General features: G+C 45.7%; 1 protein-coding gene across 1 annotated transcript in view; it reads right to left on the reverse strand.

The window, feature by feature from the left end:
* LOC310799608 (synaptic vesicle glycoprotein 2B-like) overlaps positions 1 to 16747 on the reverse strand; it is a gene marked incomplete at both ends in the record, with an annotated part of 21730 nt that extends 4983 nt beyond the window's left edge. The window contains 6 exons of the mRNA XM_083662197.1: positions 1172 to 1285; positions 2288 to 2377; positions 4242 to 4375; positions 4883 to 5034; positions 8036 to 8216; positions 16219 to 16747. Coding sequence (XP_083518323.1) covers positions 1172 to 1285; positions 2288 to 2377; positions 4242 to 4375; positions 4883 to 5034; positions 8036 to 8216; positions 16219 to 16747 — 1200 coding nt within the window. The remainder of the gene's footprint in view (positions 1 to 1171; positions 1286 to 2287; positions 2378 to 4241; positions 4376 to 4882; positions 5035 to 8035; positions 8217 to 16218) is intronic.
* Positions 16748 to 17987: the final 1240 nt, after the last annotated feature.

Consider the following 17987-nt stretch of genomic DNA (forward strand, 5'->3'; position numbering starts at 1 on the left):
GTGTTGTGTTGCGTTGTGTTGTGTTGTGTTGTGTTGTGTTGTGCTGTGTTGTGTTGTGTTGCATTATGCTGTGTTGTGTTGTGCTGTGTTGCATTGTGCTGTGTTGTGTTGTGCTGTGTTGTGTTGTGTTGCATTGTGCTGTGTTGTGTTGCGTTGTGTTGTGTTGTGTTGTGTTGTGTTGTGTTGTGTTGTGTTGTGTTGCGTTGCGTTGTGTTGTGTTGTGTTGTGTTGTGTTGTGTTGCATTGTGCTGTGTTGTGTTGTGCTGTGTTGTGTTGTGTTGCATTGTGCTGTGTTGCGTTGTGTTGTGTTGTGTTGCGTTGTGTTGTGTTGTGTTGTGTTGTGTTGTGTTGTGTTGCGTTGTGTTGTGTTGTGTTGTGTTGTGTTGTGTTGTGTTGCATTGTGCTGTGTTGTGTTGTGCTGTGTTGTGTTGTGTTGTGTTGTGTTGTGTTGCATTGTGTTGTGTTGTGTTGCGTTGTGTTGTGTTGTGTTGTGTTGTGTTGTGTTGTGTTGTGTTGTGTTGCGTTGTGCTGTGTTGTGTTGTGTTGTGTTGCATTGTGCTGTGTTGTGTTGCATTGTGTTGCGTTGTGTTGTGTTGTGTTGTGTTGTGTTGCATTGTGCTGTGTTGCGTTGTGTTGTGTTGTGTTGCGTTGTGTTGTGTTGTGTTGTGTTGTGTTGTGTTGTGTTGTGTTGTGTTGCGTTGTGCTGTGTTGTGTTGTGTTGTGTTGTGTTGCATTGTGCTGTGTTGTGTTGCATTGTGTTGCGTTGTGTTGTGTTGTGTTGTGTTGCATTGTGTTGCGTTGTGTTGTGTTGTGTTGCGTTGTGCTGTGTTGTGTTGTGTTGTGTTGTGTTGCATTGTGCTGTGTTGTGTTGCATTGTGTTGCGTTGTGTTGTGTTGTGTTGTGTTGCATTGTGTTGCGTTGTGTTGTGTTGTGTTGCGTTGTGCTGTGTTGTGTTGTGTTGTGTTGTGTTGCATTGTGCTGTGTTGTGTTGCATTGTGTTGCGTTGCGTTGCGTTGCGTTGTGTTGTGTTGTGTTGTGTTGCATTGTGCTGTGTTGCGTTGTGTTGTGTTGTGTTGTGTTGTGTTGTGTTGCATTGTGCTGTGTTGCGTTGTGTTGTGTTGTGTTGCATTGTGCTGTGTTGCGTTGTGTTGTGTAGGTGTGACTGGCTGACCTGCTGCAGCATGGTCAGGTGCCTGACGGTCCAGCGCTGGAAGGCGGTGCCCGTCTCACCCTGGATCTCTATGAACTCGTCATCCTGGACTTTGGGGCAGTTGATGTTGGTCACCTTAACAGGGAGGAGAGGCTCGCCATCATCATCATCATCATCGTCATCATCATCATCATCATCATCATGACTCAGCATTGCCCTCTAGCTTTGAGAATGCTGTGATTGCCTCCATGATGAACTCCTGTGACTCCTAGTAATGAGCGCCTGTTGCTCTGACCATGTGACTTGTTGCTCTGACCATGTGACTTGTTGCTCTGACCATGTGACTTGTTGCTCTGACCATGTGACTTGTTGCTCTGACCATGTGACTTGTTGCTCTGACCATGTGACTTGTTGCTCTGACCATGTGACTTGTTGCTCTGACCATGTGACTTGTTGCTCTGACCATGTGACTTGTTGCTCTGACCATGTGACTTGTTGCTCTGACCATGTGACTTGTTGCTCTGACCATGTGACTTGTTGCTCTGACAATGTGACTTGTTGCTCTGACCATGTGACTTGTTGCTCTGACCATGTGACTTGTTGCTCTGACCATGTGACTTGTTGCTCTGACCATGTGACTTGTTGCTCTGACCATGTGACTTGTTGCTCTGACCATGTGACTTGTTGCTCTGACCATGTGACTTGTTGCTCTGACCATGTGACTTGTTGCTCTGACCATGTGACTTGAGAAGCTCCGTCTGGTTCAGTATCAGCTGTGTTGAGACGGTACATGAGAAACACAAACTCCTCTGTAACTAAACAGAGCTTCTATGCACCTTTGTGTTCCTATGAAAGTTCCTGCTACCAATCCCAGAACCTCACCTCAGTTTTGACGTCTCATGCACTCATGAATGGCTACATGGACGAGACATGTTAGCGAAACAAAATCAGTGTTGATTGATCTTTTTGAAAGGATTTGTTGATGGCAAGCATAAGCAATGACACCACATTATTATCCTTTCAGCTCAGTTCCCATATATCCCCTTTAATCTGTTGTTGTAACACAGCCTCCCCTTCAGTGGATTTGAGGAGCTGCTTGTTCAGATGGATGTTGGCTGATGGAGCAGATGGACTCACAGTGAACACTCTCTCTGGCTCTCCCTTGGCCTTCCAGTTGGTGTCGTGGACCTGTCGCAGGATCATCCACGCCTCGTCGTGTCTGCCGTTCTGAAACACACACAGGCTTTCTTTGTAGGGTTAGAGAGGTCTGTGAAGGTTAGGGTTCAGGTTAGAGAGGTCTGTGAAGGTTAGGGTTCAGGTTCGGGTTAGAGGGGTCTGTGAAGGTTAGGGTTCAGGTTAGAGAGGTCTGTGAAGGTTAGGGTTCAGGTTCGGGTTAGAGGGGTCTGTGAAGGTTAGGGTTCAGGTTAGAGAGGTCTGTGAAGGTTAGGGTTCAGGTTCAGGTTTGAGAGGTCTGTGAAGGTTAGGGTTTGGGTTAGAGAGGTCTGTGAAGGTTAGGGTTCAGGTTAGAGAGGTCTGTGAAGGTTAGGGTTCAGGTTAGAGGGGTCTGTGAAGGTTAGGGTTCAGGTTAGAGAGGTCTGTGAAGGTTAGGGTTCAGGTTAGAGAGGTCTGTGAAGGTTAGGGTTCAGGTTAGACAGGTCTGTGAAGGTTAGGGTTCAGGTTAGAGAGGGCTGTGAAGGTTAGGGTTCAGGTTAGAGAGGTCTGTGAAGGTTAAGGTTAGGGTTCAGGTTAGGGTGGTCTGTGAAGGTTAAGGTTAGGGTTCAGGTTAGGGTGGTCTGTGAAGGTTAAGGTTAGGGTTCAGGTTAGGGTGGTCTGTGAAGGTTAGGGTTCAGGTTAGAGAGGTCTGTGAAGGTTAGGGTTCAGGTTAGAGAGGTCTGTGAAGGTTAGGGTTCAGTTTAGAGAGGTCTGTGAAGGTTAAGGTTAGGGTTCAGGTTAGGGTGGTCTGTGATGGTTAGGGTTAGGGTTCAGGTTAGGGTGGTCTGTGAAGGTTAGGGTTCAGGTTAGGGTGGTCTGTGATGGTTAGGGTTAGGGTTCAGGTTAGGGTGGTCTGTGAAGGTTAGGGTTAGGGTTCAGGTTAGGGTGGTCTGTGAAGGGGGGTTCAGGCGGTCTCCAGCCAGATATGCTGTCGTTTAATTTCACTGGGATTTAATGTCATAGAAATTATGTGTAAGAATAAATATTCAAATCATGTCACTCTCACCGCTATTATCTCCTCATATACAGTGTAGTCATTTATGCAACTCAGTACAAAATGAACAGCAACACTAATGTTCCCATACGGTCCCTGACTATATCTATTCAAAATGAACAGCAACAATAATGTTCCCATACGGTCCCTGACTATATCTATTCAAAATGAACAGCAACAATAATGTTCCCATACAGTCTCTGACTATATCTATTCAAATGGGGATGCGGGGGCCATAATGCGGGTCTGTGTGGGGGGATGTTGAGAATCCTGGCTGTAACATACACACACACACACACACACACACACACACACACACACACACACACACACACACACACACACACACAGTAACATACACACACAATACCACAGGTGGTTAAACTGCTGACAATATCCTGCATGAGAAACATGGGTGGGTGCTGCCCCCACTGACGCCTTAGCAGCCCCTCGCTACCTAGCACAGCGGTGGGATGTCACTGTGGTGGCTCCATGACTCATAATCTTTAACCAATCACAACTCGATTCTTAATCATGTGTACACTGACCAGTGTATGGCAGTAACGCATTACTTAGTAACGCGTTACTGTAATCTGATTAATTTTCAGTAATTAAGTAATGTAAGGCGTCACAATTTCCAAAACATATACATACAGTTACTAATCCAAGTGACTAGTGACTAGTAATGTAACTAATTACTTTTGAAAAAGTAATCAGTAAAGTAACTTTTAATGCTTTTTAAGGAGTAATCAGTAACTAATTACATTTCCCGAGTAACTTGCCCAACACTAAACACTGACATAACCATTATATTAGCGTAGCTGACCGTGGATGCTGAGGGAGGAGGTGAAATTTGAAGTGGCAACCGCAGTTCCAGTGTCTTACCTCCAGGAGGAAGCGTGGGCTCTCCGGCATAAAGACGACTCCGACCAGCGCGGCCAGCGCAGGCAGGAGACACACCAGGATAAACAGCCTCCAGCTGTGCATCTGGATCTCTGTGCCGATGGCAAAGCCCCAGCCTGCGACACAACAGCGCCGTCAGTAAAGCCACATTTGAAAAACCCATCTTTGTGACTTTGTGACTTCAAATTCAGTTGTCAATTCAGTCAAATCCCCCCCCACACAGGTGTTCTTATAGGCACTCACTTTTGGATGTGTCATTTGTATTCAAAGCATTGCACGAGACTGACAGATTTATTTATTTTTTCAATTCCCAATGGAATGCTGTAGTTTTCAATTTGGTTTATTTTTTTATGGTAATTATTCCTTTTTAAGAAGTGATTGTAGGGAGAGCTTCTTAAGACAAGACATGCAAGCATACTGAAGAGCTGAGAAGCAAGTGTGTGTGTGTGTGTGTGTGTGTGTGTGTGTGTGTGTGTGTGTGTGTGTGTGTGTGTGTGTGTGTGTGTGTGTGTGTGTGTGTGTGTGTGTGTGTGTGTGTGTGTGTGTGTGTGTGTGTGTGTGTGTGTGTGTGTGTGTGTGTGTGTGTGTGTGTGTGTGTGTGTGTGTGTGTGTGTTAGTGTTACCATAGTGAGGGATGATGCCCCAGGCAGTGAAGGAGGCGTACAGGCCTCCCAGCATCCAGAACATGCAGAGCCAGCTCAGATGTTCTCCACGCTTGTCCATCTGCAGGAACTCAGTGAAGTAGGTGTACACGATCGGGATGGAGCCGCCGATTCTGGAGGAGGAGCCACAACACAGGATGTGTTCCATTGGCTTCTCATTGGCTCTTGAACACTTCCCTATCTTCCGTGATCATTCTAGACTCAGGCATATTCGGCCTTTTTCACAGTAGCCATTTTGTGTGTAAAAGGCAGGAAGTAACACACAGATGCAACCAAAACATTAACGAGGGCCCCGGCACTGGAAAACATAAATGGATGGGAGGGTGGAAACCCTCATTAATGTTTTGCTTGCACCTGCGTCACTTCCTGCCTTACAGTCACAAAATGGCTGCTGTGGAAAAAGTGCCATTGGGTGGGTGCCCCTAACTATTCGAAATGTAGGTGATCTAGGAATTTAGGTTTCTTCTACTGGAGATCATTTTGAAGTCTCTTGAGTTAACAGCATCAGATGACAACCATGTACATGTATACAAAGAGTGTTTTTTTGTTTGTTTTATTGTTTGTTATTTTATTTTATTTTTTATTTTTATTGTGTTATTGAAGCCAGCTTTAAAATAGCCTCAGTTTTTTTTTTTTTTTTTTTTTTTTATGTTATCATGGAGGTCATGAAACTTGTCCTGAAATAACTAATCAAATCTGAAAAAAGTTAATTTAATTTCAACTTAACTCAAATCAACTCTCAATAACTGTCCATCTAAATCAATGAGTGCAAAACTGTTGACAGTTTTCTGATATACTACTGATATTGTAATGAAAGCTGGTTGTGTTACTTGAAGCATTTTTACACTTTTACCCCAGAACATCTCACAGACATTTCATCTGATTTGAACAGACATGTGTTAAACATCAAGACAAGCACCTCCGTTCTGGGAGATTTCCCTTTTTATTATGATTTTATTAGAACAAGAAATGTTCAAACAGTTAGACAGGGAGTGTGAGTGAGACTGTGAGTGAACTGAGCTGGCCTGTTCTTTGTGGTTTGTTGAAGCCACACGGGCCCAGTTCCTCCACAGATGTGATTTTATGGCTGATGTGGGGCTCATCATCGTTGCAAATCGCCAACAGCTGAACGTTTTATTTTGGGGACTTTGTGTGTCTTGGCTCGCCCAAAGCTGTGACATGAATATTTCAGTGCGGTTACAAGAGAAGTGAGTTTGAGTTTGATTGAACAAGGTGGCAATAATGTGGTGTGTTGCTGGCCTGCTGCACATGACAGCGGGCACAGTAGTAGCCATCAGAGCCGTGTATATATAGAAGAGTCTCCATTCACTCCAATGGACCCCTCTTTTTTTACTCTCAAGAGTTCCAGGAAGTAAGGTTCTGGATTAAGCAGCACTGTCGAGTTGCAGCAAAATTGACAGTTTGTGATGCACTTTGATTTTTTATTTTTTTATTTTTATCAAATTGTACATTATCAGCTTTATTTTAGCATTCAAAAGTAGCGCGAGACCCCTTCCTGGCTGTTCATTGGCTAATGAGTCGCGCATTTTGGTCCTCCGCTGACACCACTCTCTCTCTCTCTAGAGGACACTAGTAGCCATCTATCCTGCATTCATATTGCAGACAGCTGTTACATATTTGAACCAAATCAGTGTCATGTGACCCAACGTCCTCGTCTCTCTCAAACCAAACCATTGTCTAACTTCTGACAGCTGGAAAGAGAGCAACACTTGACTTTTCCAAACACTTCCTCTCGGGGATGGAGCCAAAGTGCAGCAGTAGTTCAAAAGCATGCGGGGACTTCTGCATCACTGTTTTTCAAGAAGAAAAGGTCATTAAATAATTAATTAAATCTCCCATAATAGCCCAAGGAACCTTCAATGATTCTCGGCTGCTTATCATAAAGCACTAACCAACATGAGTGTCGGGGGGAATGAGTCTGTGGCTAAACGTGCTCCTCATCCCCATAAGCTTTTTTTCCCCCCTGATTTTTTATCCCATTTTTATCCCTGCCCCACCCTCTGCCGATCTGGGGAGAGCCGAGACTGGCTCCATGCTTCCTCCGAGACATGGGCAGTTAGCCAGCCGCTTCTTTTCACCTGACAGGGGAAGCTTCACCGGTAGGACATAGCACGTGGGAGGATCACGCTATTCCAACGAGTTCCCCTCCCTCCGAACAGGCGCCCCTAATGACCAGAGGAGGCACCACATCAGCGACCAGGATATTGCATGTTTTGGTGAGGGGTTCCTATATGAAGGAAACCCCAAGGGGGCACGTGGAGAACATGCAAGTTCCACGCAGGGTGGGCGGTGGGCACTCGAGGACATGCGGACGGGCACGCACTCCATCAGCGCTCACGGAGTCCCAGGTGGGAATCGAACCCAGGGCCTTCTAGCTGTGAGGCGACAGCTCTACCACCGTGCCCCCCCCCCCCCCCCCCCCCATAAGCATATCATAAAGCGTTTGGATCTGAAATACACACGTCAGGTGTGAACAGCCCCTTAGATAATACAGCGTGTCACGGCTTTTTTCCTAATGTCGGGCTACATCTGCAGTAATTCAGGAAGAAAGGGAGGACTGTCGCCCCCCTGTAGGTTTACGACGGCATCTGCGGAAAAGACCTTTCTGTACTCAGCAGCTACAGAATGGATTATGTTGTTACCGCTTTTAAAATAAATTGTCACTGCCAAGCAGTTTAAAACACCAGTGAAGGGAGGATGGCTGCTGAGCTGCTGACAGCCAAGCATTGTACAACTGTCTTGCTTGTTTGTAGTTTCTGTTTGTGGTGTGTGTATTGTTTCTGTTTTATTCTGTCTTCTGTCGGCTCATGCTGGGCCGACCAATGAGTGTTTTCTTTACAAACGAGGACCACAATGGAAACCAGTGTTGGACTTTAGTGTGTTCGATTCCTCGACAATTTTAATACCGGTGTATGGATTTTATCTGTTCATTTGTATTTTTAACAACTGTCTTCAATAAATAAATACATTCATTCATTCATTAATTTATTCAATGGTTATGGTATTAGGGTTCATCACTGAAAACCTCTCACGTCTAGAGGATCCAGCCTGTGAAGCTGTTGTCATCCGGTGTCAATGTGTGTGGTGTCTCACCCAAAGCCAGAGCAGAACCTGAAGAAGAGGAAGAAGCCGTAGCCCTGAGCGAAGCAGGACAGGAAGGAGAAGAGCAGGTCGATGGACAGGACATAGATCAGACACTTCCTCCTGCCCATCTTATCACACAGGCCGCCCCACACCAGCGCCCCCACCATCATGGCCACATACACCAGCAGACCTGAAAACACACAGGCATGTCAAACAACATACACACATCTGTTCGGGTGGCTGCTGAAGCTGTAGCCGCGGGCCTAATTTTCTTATTTTATTTTGTTTGTTTATTTGTCCTGACGTCTCTGTTTTAAATAGTGAACTTCCTCAAAAATCAGTTCTGTAATAGGTTCCACCCTACTGGTTTAGTGACGCTTGGTTTTTGTTCACCTGGGGTGGTATTTGGGTGTTACACGCCCGGACATAATTGCAGTTGCACCTATGCTGGTTCCGGGTAGGTTGCGCTTCTCACTTGCTCTCTCATTTTTATTTTTGTATCTTAAAATTACACTATCGTACTATACAGAGTGCTGTTAGATGCTAGCGAACCTGTTGATCCGGCCTCCTTAGTGTGGAGAGTTTTCATTTCGTTTTCAGACTGTTACGTTTAAGTTTGCTAAGCTAGTTAGCTTTTTTGCTAGCCAGTGGCTCCGTGCTTCTGCTAACGTTAGCCCCGCCCCCAGTTAGTACGCAGCGTGGTCGAAGTCACGTTATATTTATATGGGTCATGTGGTGTAATGTTGTGTATAGTACGTTTATGTGTATTTCTGTATTCCTTTTTGTGTAGAAATGTGTGGAGAGACTTGTTGGTGTGTGTGACACCCTGTCTTTGTTTTTCCTGTGAAGTAAACTCTCTACTGATGATCCCAGCTACGGTGTGTGCCCCGTCATTCAGCCAACAACCAACCACATACACAACGCAGAGTAGTGGCTGTTACAAAGCCATGGACGTGTTGTCTCTGGTCTCCACAAGGGGGCTCACTTCACCTTTCCATGAGTGAAGGTAAATGGAGCGACCGTCCACACACTTTCCACTATGATTCAACTCCCCTGAAGGGTAACGAATGCTTAGAATTGTGTCGTTATAATGTACCTAGAAATGTCATTATTGGAGGTATTATTATTCTAAGGATATTAAAATGTCTTTATAATACCTCGAATAATGACAACAGAAAAGTGAGAGTCATGATAAGCAACACATTCACCTACCCCATCATTTCATATGGGAATATGTTCATATATTTTTGACCCAATGACCTGTGGGCCCCATCCCGACAATCGTCGATTGGTGGCCCAAGCACCGTCTGTATGTCTGTCTGTCTGTCTCTCTGTCTGTACGTTATGTCTGTCTCTCTGTATCGTATGTCTGTATGTATGTCTGTATGTCTGTATGTCTGGATCGTATGTCTGTATGTCTGTCTGTATCGTATGTCTGGATCGTATGTCTGTATGTCTGTCTGTATCGTATGTCTGTCTGTATGTCTGTGTCATATGTCTGTCTGTCTGTCTGTATGTCTTTATGTATGTCTGTATGTCTGTCTGTATGTCTGTATGTCTGTCTGTATCGTATGTCTGTCTGTATCGTATGTCTGTATGTCTGTCTGTATCGTATGTCTGTATGTATGTCTGTCTGTATGTATGTCTGGATCGTATGTCTGTATGTATGTCTGTATGTACATGTATGTCTGTCTGTATCATATGTCTGTCTGTATCGTATGTCTGTATGTCTGTCTGTATCATATGTCTGTCTGTATGTCTGTCTGTATCGTATGTCTGTATGTCTGCCTGTATCGTATGTCTGTCTGTATGTCTGTCTGTATGTATGTCTGTATGTCTGTATGTCTGTCTGTATGTCTGTATCGTATGTCTGTCTGTCTCTCTGTCTGTCTGTCCTGTGGTATGACTGATGTCATGCCACAGCCCCAAGCGTTGATTGTTGTCCAGAGCGATGATGTCACTGTCATGATTGTCGAGTGGTGGCCAGTGGTGACTGATGATGTCATCATTATAGTAAACAAACACAATCCATCGAGTGACTGATCGACCCACTGATGATGTCATGCCCCACAATCATCGAGTGGAAGGACCGACGGCAAAGTTAGTTATAGAAGCGGCTTCACCATTGTTGCACGGGATGTTATAACATGTGACGTGTGTCACACGGCTGGACACACACACAGACACACACACACACACACACACACACACACACACACACACACACACACACACACACAACAACCAGAGACACACACACATGGGGGGTGGATGGATGAGTGGCTGGTGTGTATGGCGTAGCTGTATTGTCTGTTTTGCAGTTTTGATGTCTTGGGCACTAAGCAAACTAAAGCAGCTGCTTAGGGCTCCGTAGCCACCAGGGGGCACCTGTGGGAAGAAGATGGCAGAGGTCTGGTCTTGACCGGCTCTCACACACTCAATTTTTAAGCTAGAGCTGAGCTTCTGGACTGGTATTAGCGGCGGAAGCTAGACATCCAGAAGAATAGGTAGGTACCATCAACCATGTTATGCTAGCTTGCTCCATGGTAGGAGTTTAGATAACCAAATAGTAATGGTAAAAGAGGTGCAGACTAAAAAGTGATTTTACTCTTAAATTCTATCTTCCCAGGAATGTTTCGAAGATCCAGAGGAAGTGTTCCATAAGGAAAAGGCTCTATGTATATAATAGTATTTTTCATTGCATTAGTTCTAGGGTACGGTAACGAAAGTAGTCAAGTAGTGGCTGTTCTAGTCCTGTATGGATGAATATCAGAAGAACCAAATTAAATGTGATCAAAGAGAACAGTAGGGTAATGAGTAAAAAAGTCTTCTACCCATAATATCATTCAACACATTCTATAGCTTTTTACCATCATATTGGACTCATTTTATTCTTTGCTGATAGAATTCTCTCTTTTTCACCCTATTCAATTTGGTGACTTGATTCTGCAGTCTTACAGTATGCTTTTCTCTCACTAACTGAACCTGACGTCATGGACATATTTTTAGTTTGGTCTCTTTGTGTCATTAAGCACGTTAAATCATGATCCATCCAGGGTGCACCTTTAGACTTGCTGTTTTCAAGCTGCAACCCTTCAGTACAAATGAATTGGTAGAACACCTGTTGTGTAGTGCTCAGTGCTCCACATGGCTTGTGCCTTGAATATGACCATACTTAGCATTGTAAGTAGCATTTTTCATCACAGTAGGCAAGGCAAGGCAGCTTTTGTATAGCACATGTCCTGCACTGATTGGGGCAGTTCAAAGTGCTTTACAGAGTAATAATAATAATAGGTAAAGGTAAACGTTTTCCAATTGAAAAGTTCAAAAGTACAGAAAAGCGATACAAAATATAAAAGATGAAATTGGACTCATTAGAACCACAGGAGTCTTTACAGCCATGTGTGATATAATCAGCTACAGTACTTACTATAGAGTTTAAGAGCTCCAGGGTCTGAAAGACACAGCATGCAGTGAAAATATGTTATTCTCGCCTTTTCTTTCATATTTCTGCACACTGTGGCGCTTACACAGTCATGGAATTGTAGCAATTGGGTAAATTCAATAAATTCATTCATTCATTCATGGCAAGAAAGCTGATACTCTTGTGAATCCAAAGAGCCCATTCATCGCTTCAAATAATTGTAATACCGGTAATTGTATATACACCCAAACTTATCCTGCTTAGGGCCCCCAGATGTGCAGGGCCGGCCCTGGTCTTGGGTCACCTGGCTACCATAAGCATCTCTTGCTTCTTTGGGGTCTCCCTTTCATGTTTCATTGTAACTGTATTCAACTGTGAATCTGCATGTGCCTTTTGGATGCATGAACAAAATCAATCAATCAAATCAAATCACACACTCTCACACTCACACACACTCACACACACACACACACACACACACACACACACACACACACACAGCATGCCCTTATCAGTGATGTCACTCGGGCTGAGCATGCGCTTAAACAATACTGTGCGCAAGTGATGCCACAATTTAAAGAGAGTGACCAATGCATTGCCTTTATGACATCATCAGTAGAGATGTCTTTCTTTTGTGGGGACATAGAACTCTATGTATGACATCATCATCCGTTTCTTTCACTTACTTACTTTGTCTCTTTCTTTGTTTCTTTCTTTCTTTGATTGTTTCTTTCTTTCTTTCTTTGCCTGCATGTGTTTGAGATGACTTCACTAGTGTCTGGGTTCCTCCTCCTCGCCCTCCTCCTCGTCCTTCCCCTCGTCCTTCTCCTCCCACGCCTCTTCCTTTTGAGGTGTCCCGGCTCTCACTGCTGCTCTGCTTGGACGGTGCTCCAGGTCTGGCTGTGCTCCTGGGCGGGCTGGGGGGCGCGGTGTGAGGCCTGGGGGGCTGGGCGGTGTGAGGCCTGGGCGGGCTGGTGGGGGGAGTGGATTGTGGCCTTGAATGGCTCACAGGCAGGCAGCTCTCTGCTTGCATCGTCTGGATCTGCAGCCACTCCAGATGCACCAGCCTCTCCATGTACTTCTTCAGGGACCACACAGGTTTGGGCACGGTGGTTCCACGGCCGTCGGTGTGGAGGAACACCTCCAGCTGCCGCAGGCTCCAGCCTCTGTAGGGAGGGGGCAGCAGGTCCGGGTAGGCGTAGCTGGCTTTTTTACTTTTTTCCCCCACGGCCACGAGCTCCCGACTCGGTGGCTTGGGCTTGGTCAATCCTTCCTGTTTTTTCCGCAGGTTCAGGCTTTATCGGCTCGGCTATGAGCAAGAGTCGTGCAAATTATAACCTCAGCAGGGAAGGATTTATGACATCAAATGATGTCACAAATCAGTGATGTCATCAGTGCTGATGAAGAGAATTGGTGATGTCGAGATCTCTATTTTCCCGACTGAGCAATTGCGCACTGATAACACAGTCTATGACATCACTGATGAATCAATGTCTAATAATCAATGTCCAATGAGCATGCTCAGAACACCGCGTTATTATAGTAATAAACGCCATCATCGAGTGGTGGCCAGTGGTCACAGATGATCATAAATCACTGATGATGTCATACCCACTGATGTCATGCCCCAAAATCGTTGAGTGGTGACCAAAGCAATGATGTCATCGTCATCATCGTGGTGGCGGATGATGTCATACAAACTGATGATGTCATGCCCCACAATCATCGAATGGTGGCCAGTGGTGACTGATGATGTCATATCCACTGATGATGTCAGACATTGTGACATCTTCAGTGATGACTGCCATCGGTGATGTCAATCGAGCGCAATTGTGATGTCATCAGTGATTTATGATGGATTTATAATGACACTGATGATGTCATAGACATTGTGACATCTGTGATGATCTCGACATCACCAATTCTATGCATGAGCGAGAGCGACGTCATCAGTGATGATGTCATCAGTGATGATGTCATCAGTGATTATGTCACACACAATTGCTCAACAGAGCATGCTGTCATCAGTGATGTCATCGTTGAGTGTCACAATAGGGGTGAACAGTCACGTGACAAAGAATTTTCGATCTCTGTCTCTACTTCTGTGTCTCTGTCTCTACGTCTGTGTCTCTACGTCTGTGTCTCTGTCTCTATGTCTGTGTCTCTGTCTCTACGTCTGTGTCTCTGTCTCTACTTCTGTGTCTCTGTCTCTACGTCTGTGTCTCTGTCTCTACTTCTGTGTCTCTGTCTCTACTTCTGTGTCTCTACGTCTGTGTCTCTGTCTCTACTTCTGTGTCTCTGTCTCTACTTCTGTGTCTCTGTCTCTACGTCTGTGTCTCTGTCTCTACTTCTGTGTCTCTGTCTCTACGTCTGTGTCTCTACGTCTGTGTCTCTGTCTCTATGTCTGTGTCTGTGTCTCTACGTCTGTGTCTCTGTCTCTACTTCTGTGTCTCTGTCTCTACTTCTGTGTCTCTGTCTCTACGTCTGTGTCTCTGTCTCTACTTCGAAAAAGTGAAAATACTATAAAAGGTGTGTGCACCAACCATCCTCCTCTTTGTAACACTTGGTTGGGCAGTCTTTGTGCTGTCCAGAGTTAACATGACGTCTCTGCTCCCATGTCTCTGGTGAACTGAGCGCACGAGCACGAATCAAACAGGATCATTCTGTACAACTCAAGTTGCTCCTCCTCCTCCTCCCTCTCCTCCCTCTCCTCCTCCCTCTCCTCCTCCTCCTCCTCCTCCCTCTCCTCCTCGTCTGCACAAACAGACGCTGTGATTTCATTTCCACCCGGCTGTCAGGGGGCCTGAAGTCTACCCGACAGCTGTACAGCAGTCAGGCGGCGAGGCCTCCCAGCTCGCTGACTGACTGACTGCTACAACATGCTCCGTGTTAGCTGGGGAACACACTGAATACCATCAGCGGCAGCTTCCTCATCAATCTCTCACAATGCCTCCTCATCCCAGGAGCCTGTTGTTACCACGTCACGAGCGATGTGCAAGCTGCCACGTCGCCTAGCTACACGCTAGGCCAGGGAAACGAGCCCAGAGATACTGCAGGTGGATCAAAACCGGCGTTAATTTGCAGTTTAGTCGTCTCCGCTGAAACTCCGGGAGAGTTTCCAGAGACCTTTTAAAGACATCTTCTCAAATAAGTTGATTCTACTCTGCATACAAATTGCTTTGACCTTCTTTGGTATTATAGGTATGATACATATGATGCTATAGTGAAGAAAACACCATACACATTTACAAAGTACAGTATATTGAAAGCGGGTGGTTTTTAAATGTGACCTGTATCCAGATAAGTTATCTGGATGTTATCTGGATAAGGAAAATCACAAGCAGGCCATTTACCCCTGCCATTAACATGCGTTTTCTGTCATCAGATTGCAATCGGATAGTGCTTGACCACTTTAAAGTACAGCTGTAAACACCCCCAAGACACATTGAAGAAGGATTGCAATCTGATCGGCCAAACCACCTCCGGAGGTGATGAGGGACGCATTGTGTACACATTGAACACAAGTGTAAAGATTGCAATCTGATCACCCAAAACACATGTTAACGCCATGGTGTAAATGGCCTCATGTTAGTGCAAGGTAAACACATCGTGATCAGGATGTGATCAGATCTTCCTGACCACATCTGGAGTTAGTCTGGCTCACATTGTGTTCAGATCTCATTTACACCTGTTTTTTAAATGCGACCGTTATCCAGATAACTTATCCGGATACAGGTCGCATTTAAAAACCAGGTGTAAACGGGGTGGAAGATAACTAATCAAATACATCCCCATCAGACATTGCAGAATCAATGCCAAGACACATTGAAGCGGTTCAGGTGGCTTGTGGTGAGCAAATGCCCTATGTTGGTGTTTCCTGTATTTTGGCATTTGCGTGATATTATATATATATATATATATATATATACTGTCTACAGGAAATGATGGCTTCCATGCCAAAAGGCTGTAATCTATTTCAGAAAGATCTTGCTTTGCCAAAGGCATTTTTCAAACACTATTCCATCCTCAAACCAGAGCTTGTTTCAAAGTAAAAGTCCTCAAATCACTGCTAACTTGAATAGTAAACTGCTTATTTTCATGCTAGAAATGATTTTGTAAGCTGTCATTTTTTTTCAAATGCTTGATATCTCCTTGGTCGATATCTCCCTCCCTGACATCACTTGACAGCACTTCACACATTGAATCGTCTTGATCTTTCCTCACCCTATAGGCTAAGCATCAATGGAGCAACGTCTGCCCAGCATCTTCTCTGTCCAGAACTCCATCTTGGTTTGTGGAAGACAAGAGAAGAACTGACACTGTGGCAGCTGTCTGTATGACGAGCACACACAGTTTCAGACCCCCTTCTCACCAAACAAACGCGATCAACTCGCATGTACTCGCACTCGCCCTGTCAAGCCCTGTCCCCACTGCTGCAGCTTGGGTTGGCTGCCTTGCTGTATTTCCGTCTTCAATTGGTCTATTTCGATTTTGGCCCCTCCTCTCGTCTTGTCGTTTGCGATTGTCCTGACGCCAGGTATCCCAGCATGCTTTGCAAGGTGGTGAGCGACAGACGGGCAGCGAGGGAAGGAGGGGCCATTTCGAAATCGACCAATTGAAGACGGAAATATACAGCAAGGCAGCCAACCACGCTGTAGCAGCGGGGGGCAGGGCTGACTGGGCGATAGCGAGTACATCGCTCATCGCTCATGTTGGTGTGTAGGGCCCGTCAGTGACCCCCCACCCCCCCATATCGCCCATCACTTACCCAGCATGCCCTTGTCGGCGTTGGATATGCACATGTCCTTCTCGGCACTGGGCAGGACGAAGCCCACCACGTAGCCGTCCACGCCGTCGGCCATCAGCGCCAGGCCCAGCACCACAAAGAGCATCCACTGGAAGCGTCCGTGTCCGCACTCCTCCATGATGCCCTCGTACTGCTCGGGCAGCTCCACCTCCTCCTCCTGCTGCTCGGCGGCCATGCGGGCTTTCCTCCGGGCCTCTATCCGCGCCGCCCTGCGCGCCGCCTTGATCTCGTCGGGGTGCGGGACGCCCTGGTACTCGCCCTCGTACATCTGCTCGTCCTCATCGTGGCCCTCGGTGTCTTCGCTGGCCGCGTCCTCCTCCTGCTGCTGCTGCGGAGGGTAATCCGTCCGGTAGGCGTAGCCGTCCTGGCCGCCACCCTCCTGAGTGTAGCCCCCCGCCTGGGTGTAGCCGCCCTCCTGGGTGCAGGTGTACTCTCCGCCCTCAGTCCCCTGCTGCTGGGTCACAGTGTTCTGGTAGTAGGGGTCATCCATGGTTCCTGCCGGGTGTAAGAGGAACGGGAACTGACTTAGCACTGTAGCCAGTGGTGTAATTGTAACAAAGTAATACTACAACTCTTTGGTAGTATCCTTTACTTGAGTAGACTATTTATTTTTCTGTCAACTTTTACTTTTACTCCACAACATTTCCTAATTTAAAAGGTATGTTTTACTCCATAGAGAGCCAAAGTGAACGTCACTTCCTGCTTCAGCACTGTACCAGAGATTTTCATCCGCCATTTATTTTCCCATAGACATTTTGTAAAATGCTTATAAAAATAGTTTCACTTGTTCAAACCAAACGGTACAGATATATTTAGAAACAGGAGAGATCGCATAACATTTCACTCGGACCAAAACATAAAAAAATTGGGGTTTAAAGAAAAAGTTGTTTTAAGTTTTGGTACGAGTGAAATGTTCTATGGTCTCTTCCGATTCTAAATATAGCTGAACCGTTTGGTTTGGACAAGTAAAACTAATTTCATAAGCATTTTACGAAATGTCTATGGGAAAATAAATTGCGGAAGAAAATCTCTGCTACAGTGCTGAAGCAGGAAGTGACGTTCACTTTGCCTCTCTATTACATCTCCCCTAACCATCTTCATTAGTCGTTACTACAAAATAAAATTGGAAGAAATGTGGTTGCCTGCAAGCATGCCTTTTGATGAATCAGTGCTCCTAGCTTGCAAGTTACATTAATCACGATCCGCCGTAGCCGATATTCTGAGGAAGCTGGAGTCGTTGGCTATAGAGAGACAAAGTGAAACGTCACTTCCTGCGATTATAGCGTTAGCTGAACCATTTGGTTGGACCAAGTAAAACCCTTTTTATACGCATTTTATGAAATGTCTATGGGAAAATAAATGGCGGATGAAAATCTCTGGTACAGTGCTGAAGCAGGAAGTAGGCGGTCACTTTGCCTCTCTATAAAGGCATCTCCTCACCGGGCTGCTTGTGTCGCTGTGGGTGCCGCGGCGGCCTCCTGTGGCGCCAGCAGGACACTGCAGTGTGTCGCTGGCTCGATGACGAGTCTCGTTGTCGGGATGAGGCCTCAACAGCTGCTGTGAGAGAGCCTTACCTTCCCTGGTCTGCACCCAGCTGCATGCTGCGCCTGCAACACACAGAACACATGATATTGTACATAGAGGCTGTCAGCACAATAATGCCCATAACAATAATAATACATAAGTTTTATATAGCGCTTTTCTGGGGAACTCAAAGACGCTTAAACAAT

The sequence above is a fragment of the Poromitra crassiceps genome, assembly GCF_964638095.1.
Source record: "Poromitra crassiceps genome assembly, chromosome: 28".
NCBI classification, from domain to species: domain Eukaryota; kingdom Metazoa; phylum Chordata; class Actinopteri; order Beryciformes; family Melamphaidae; genus Poromitra; species Poromitra crassiceps.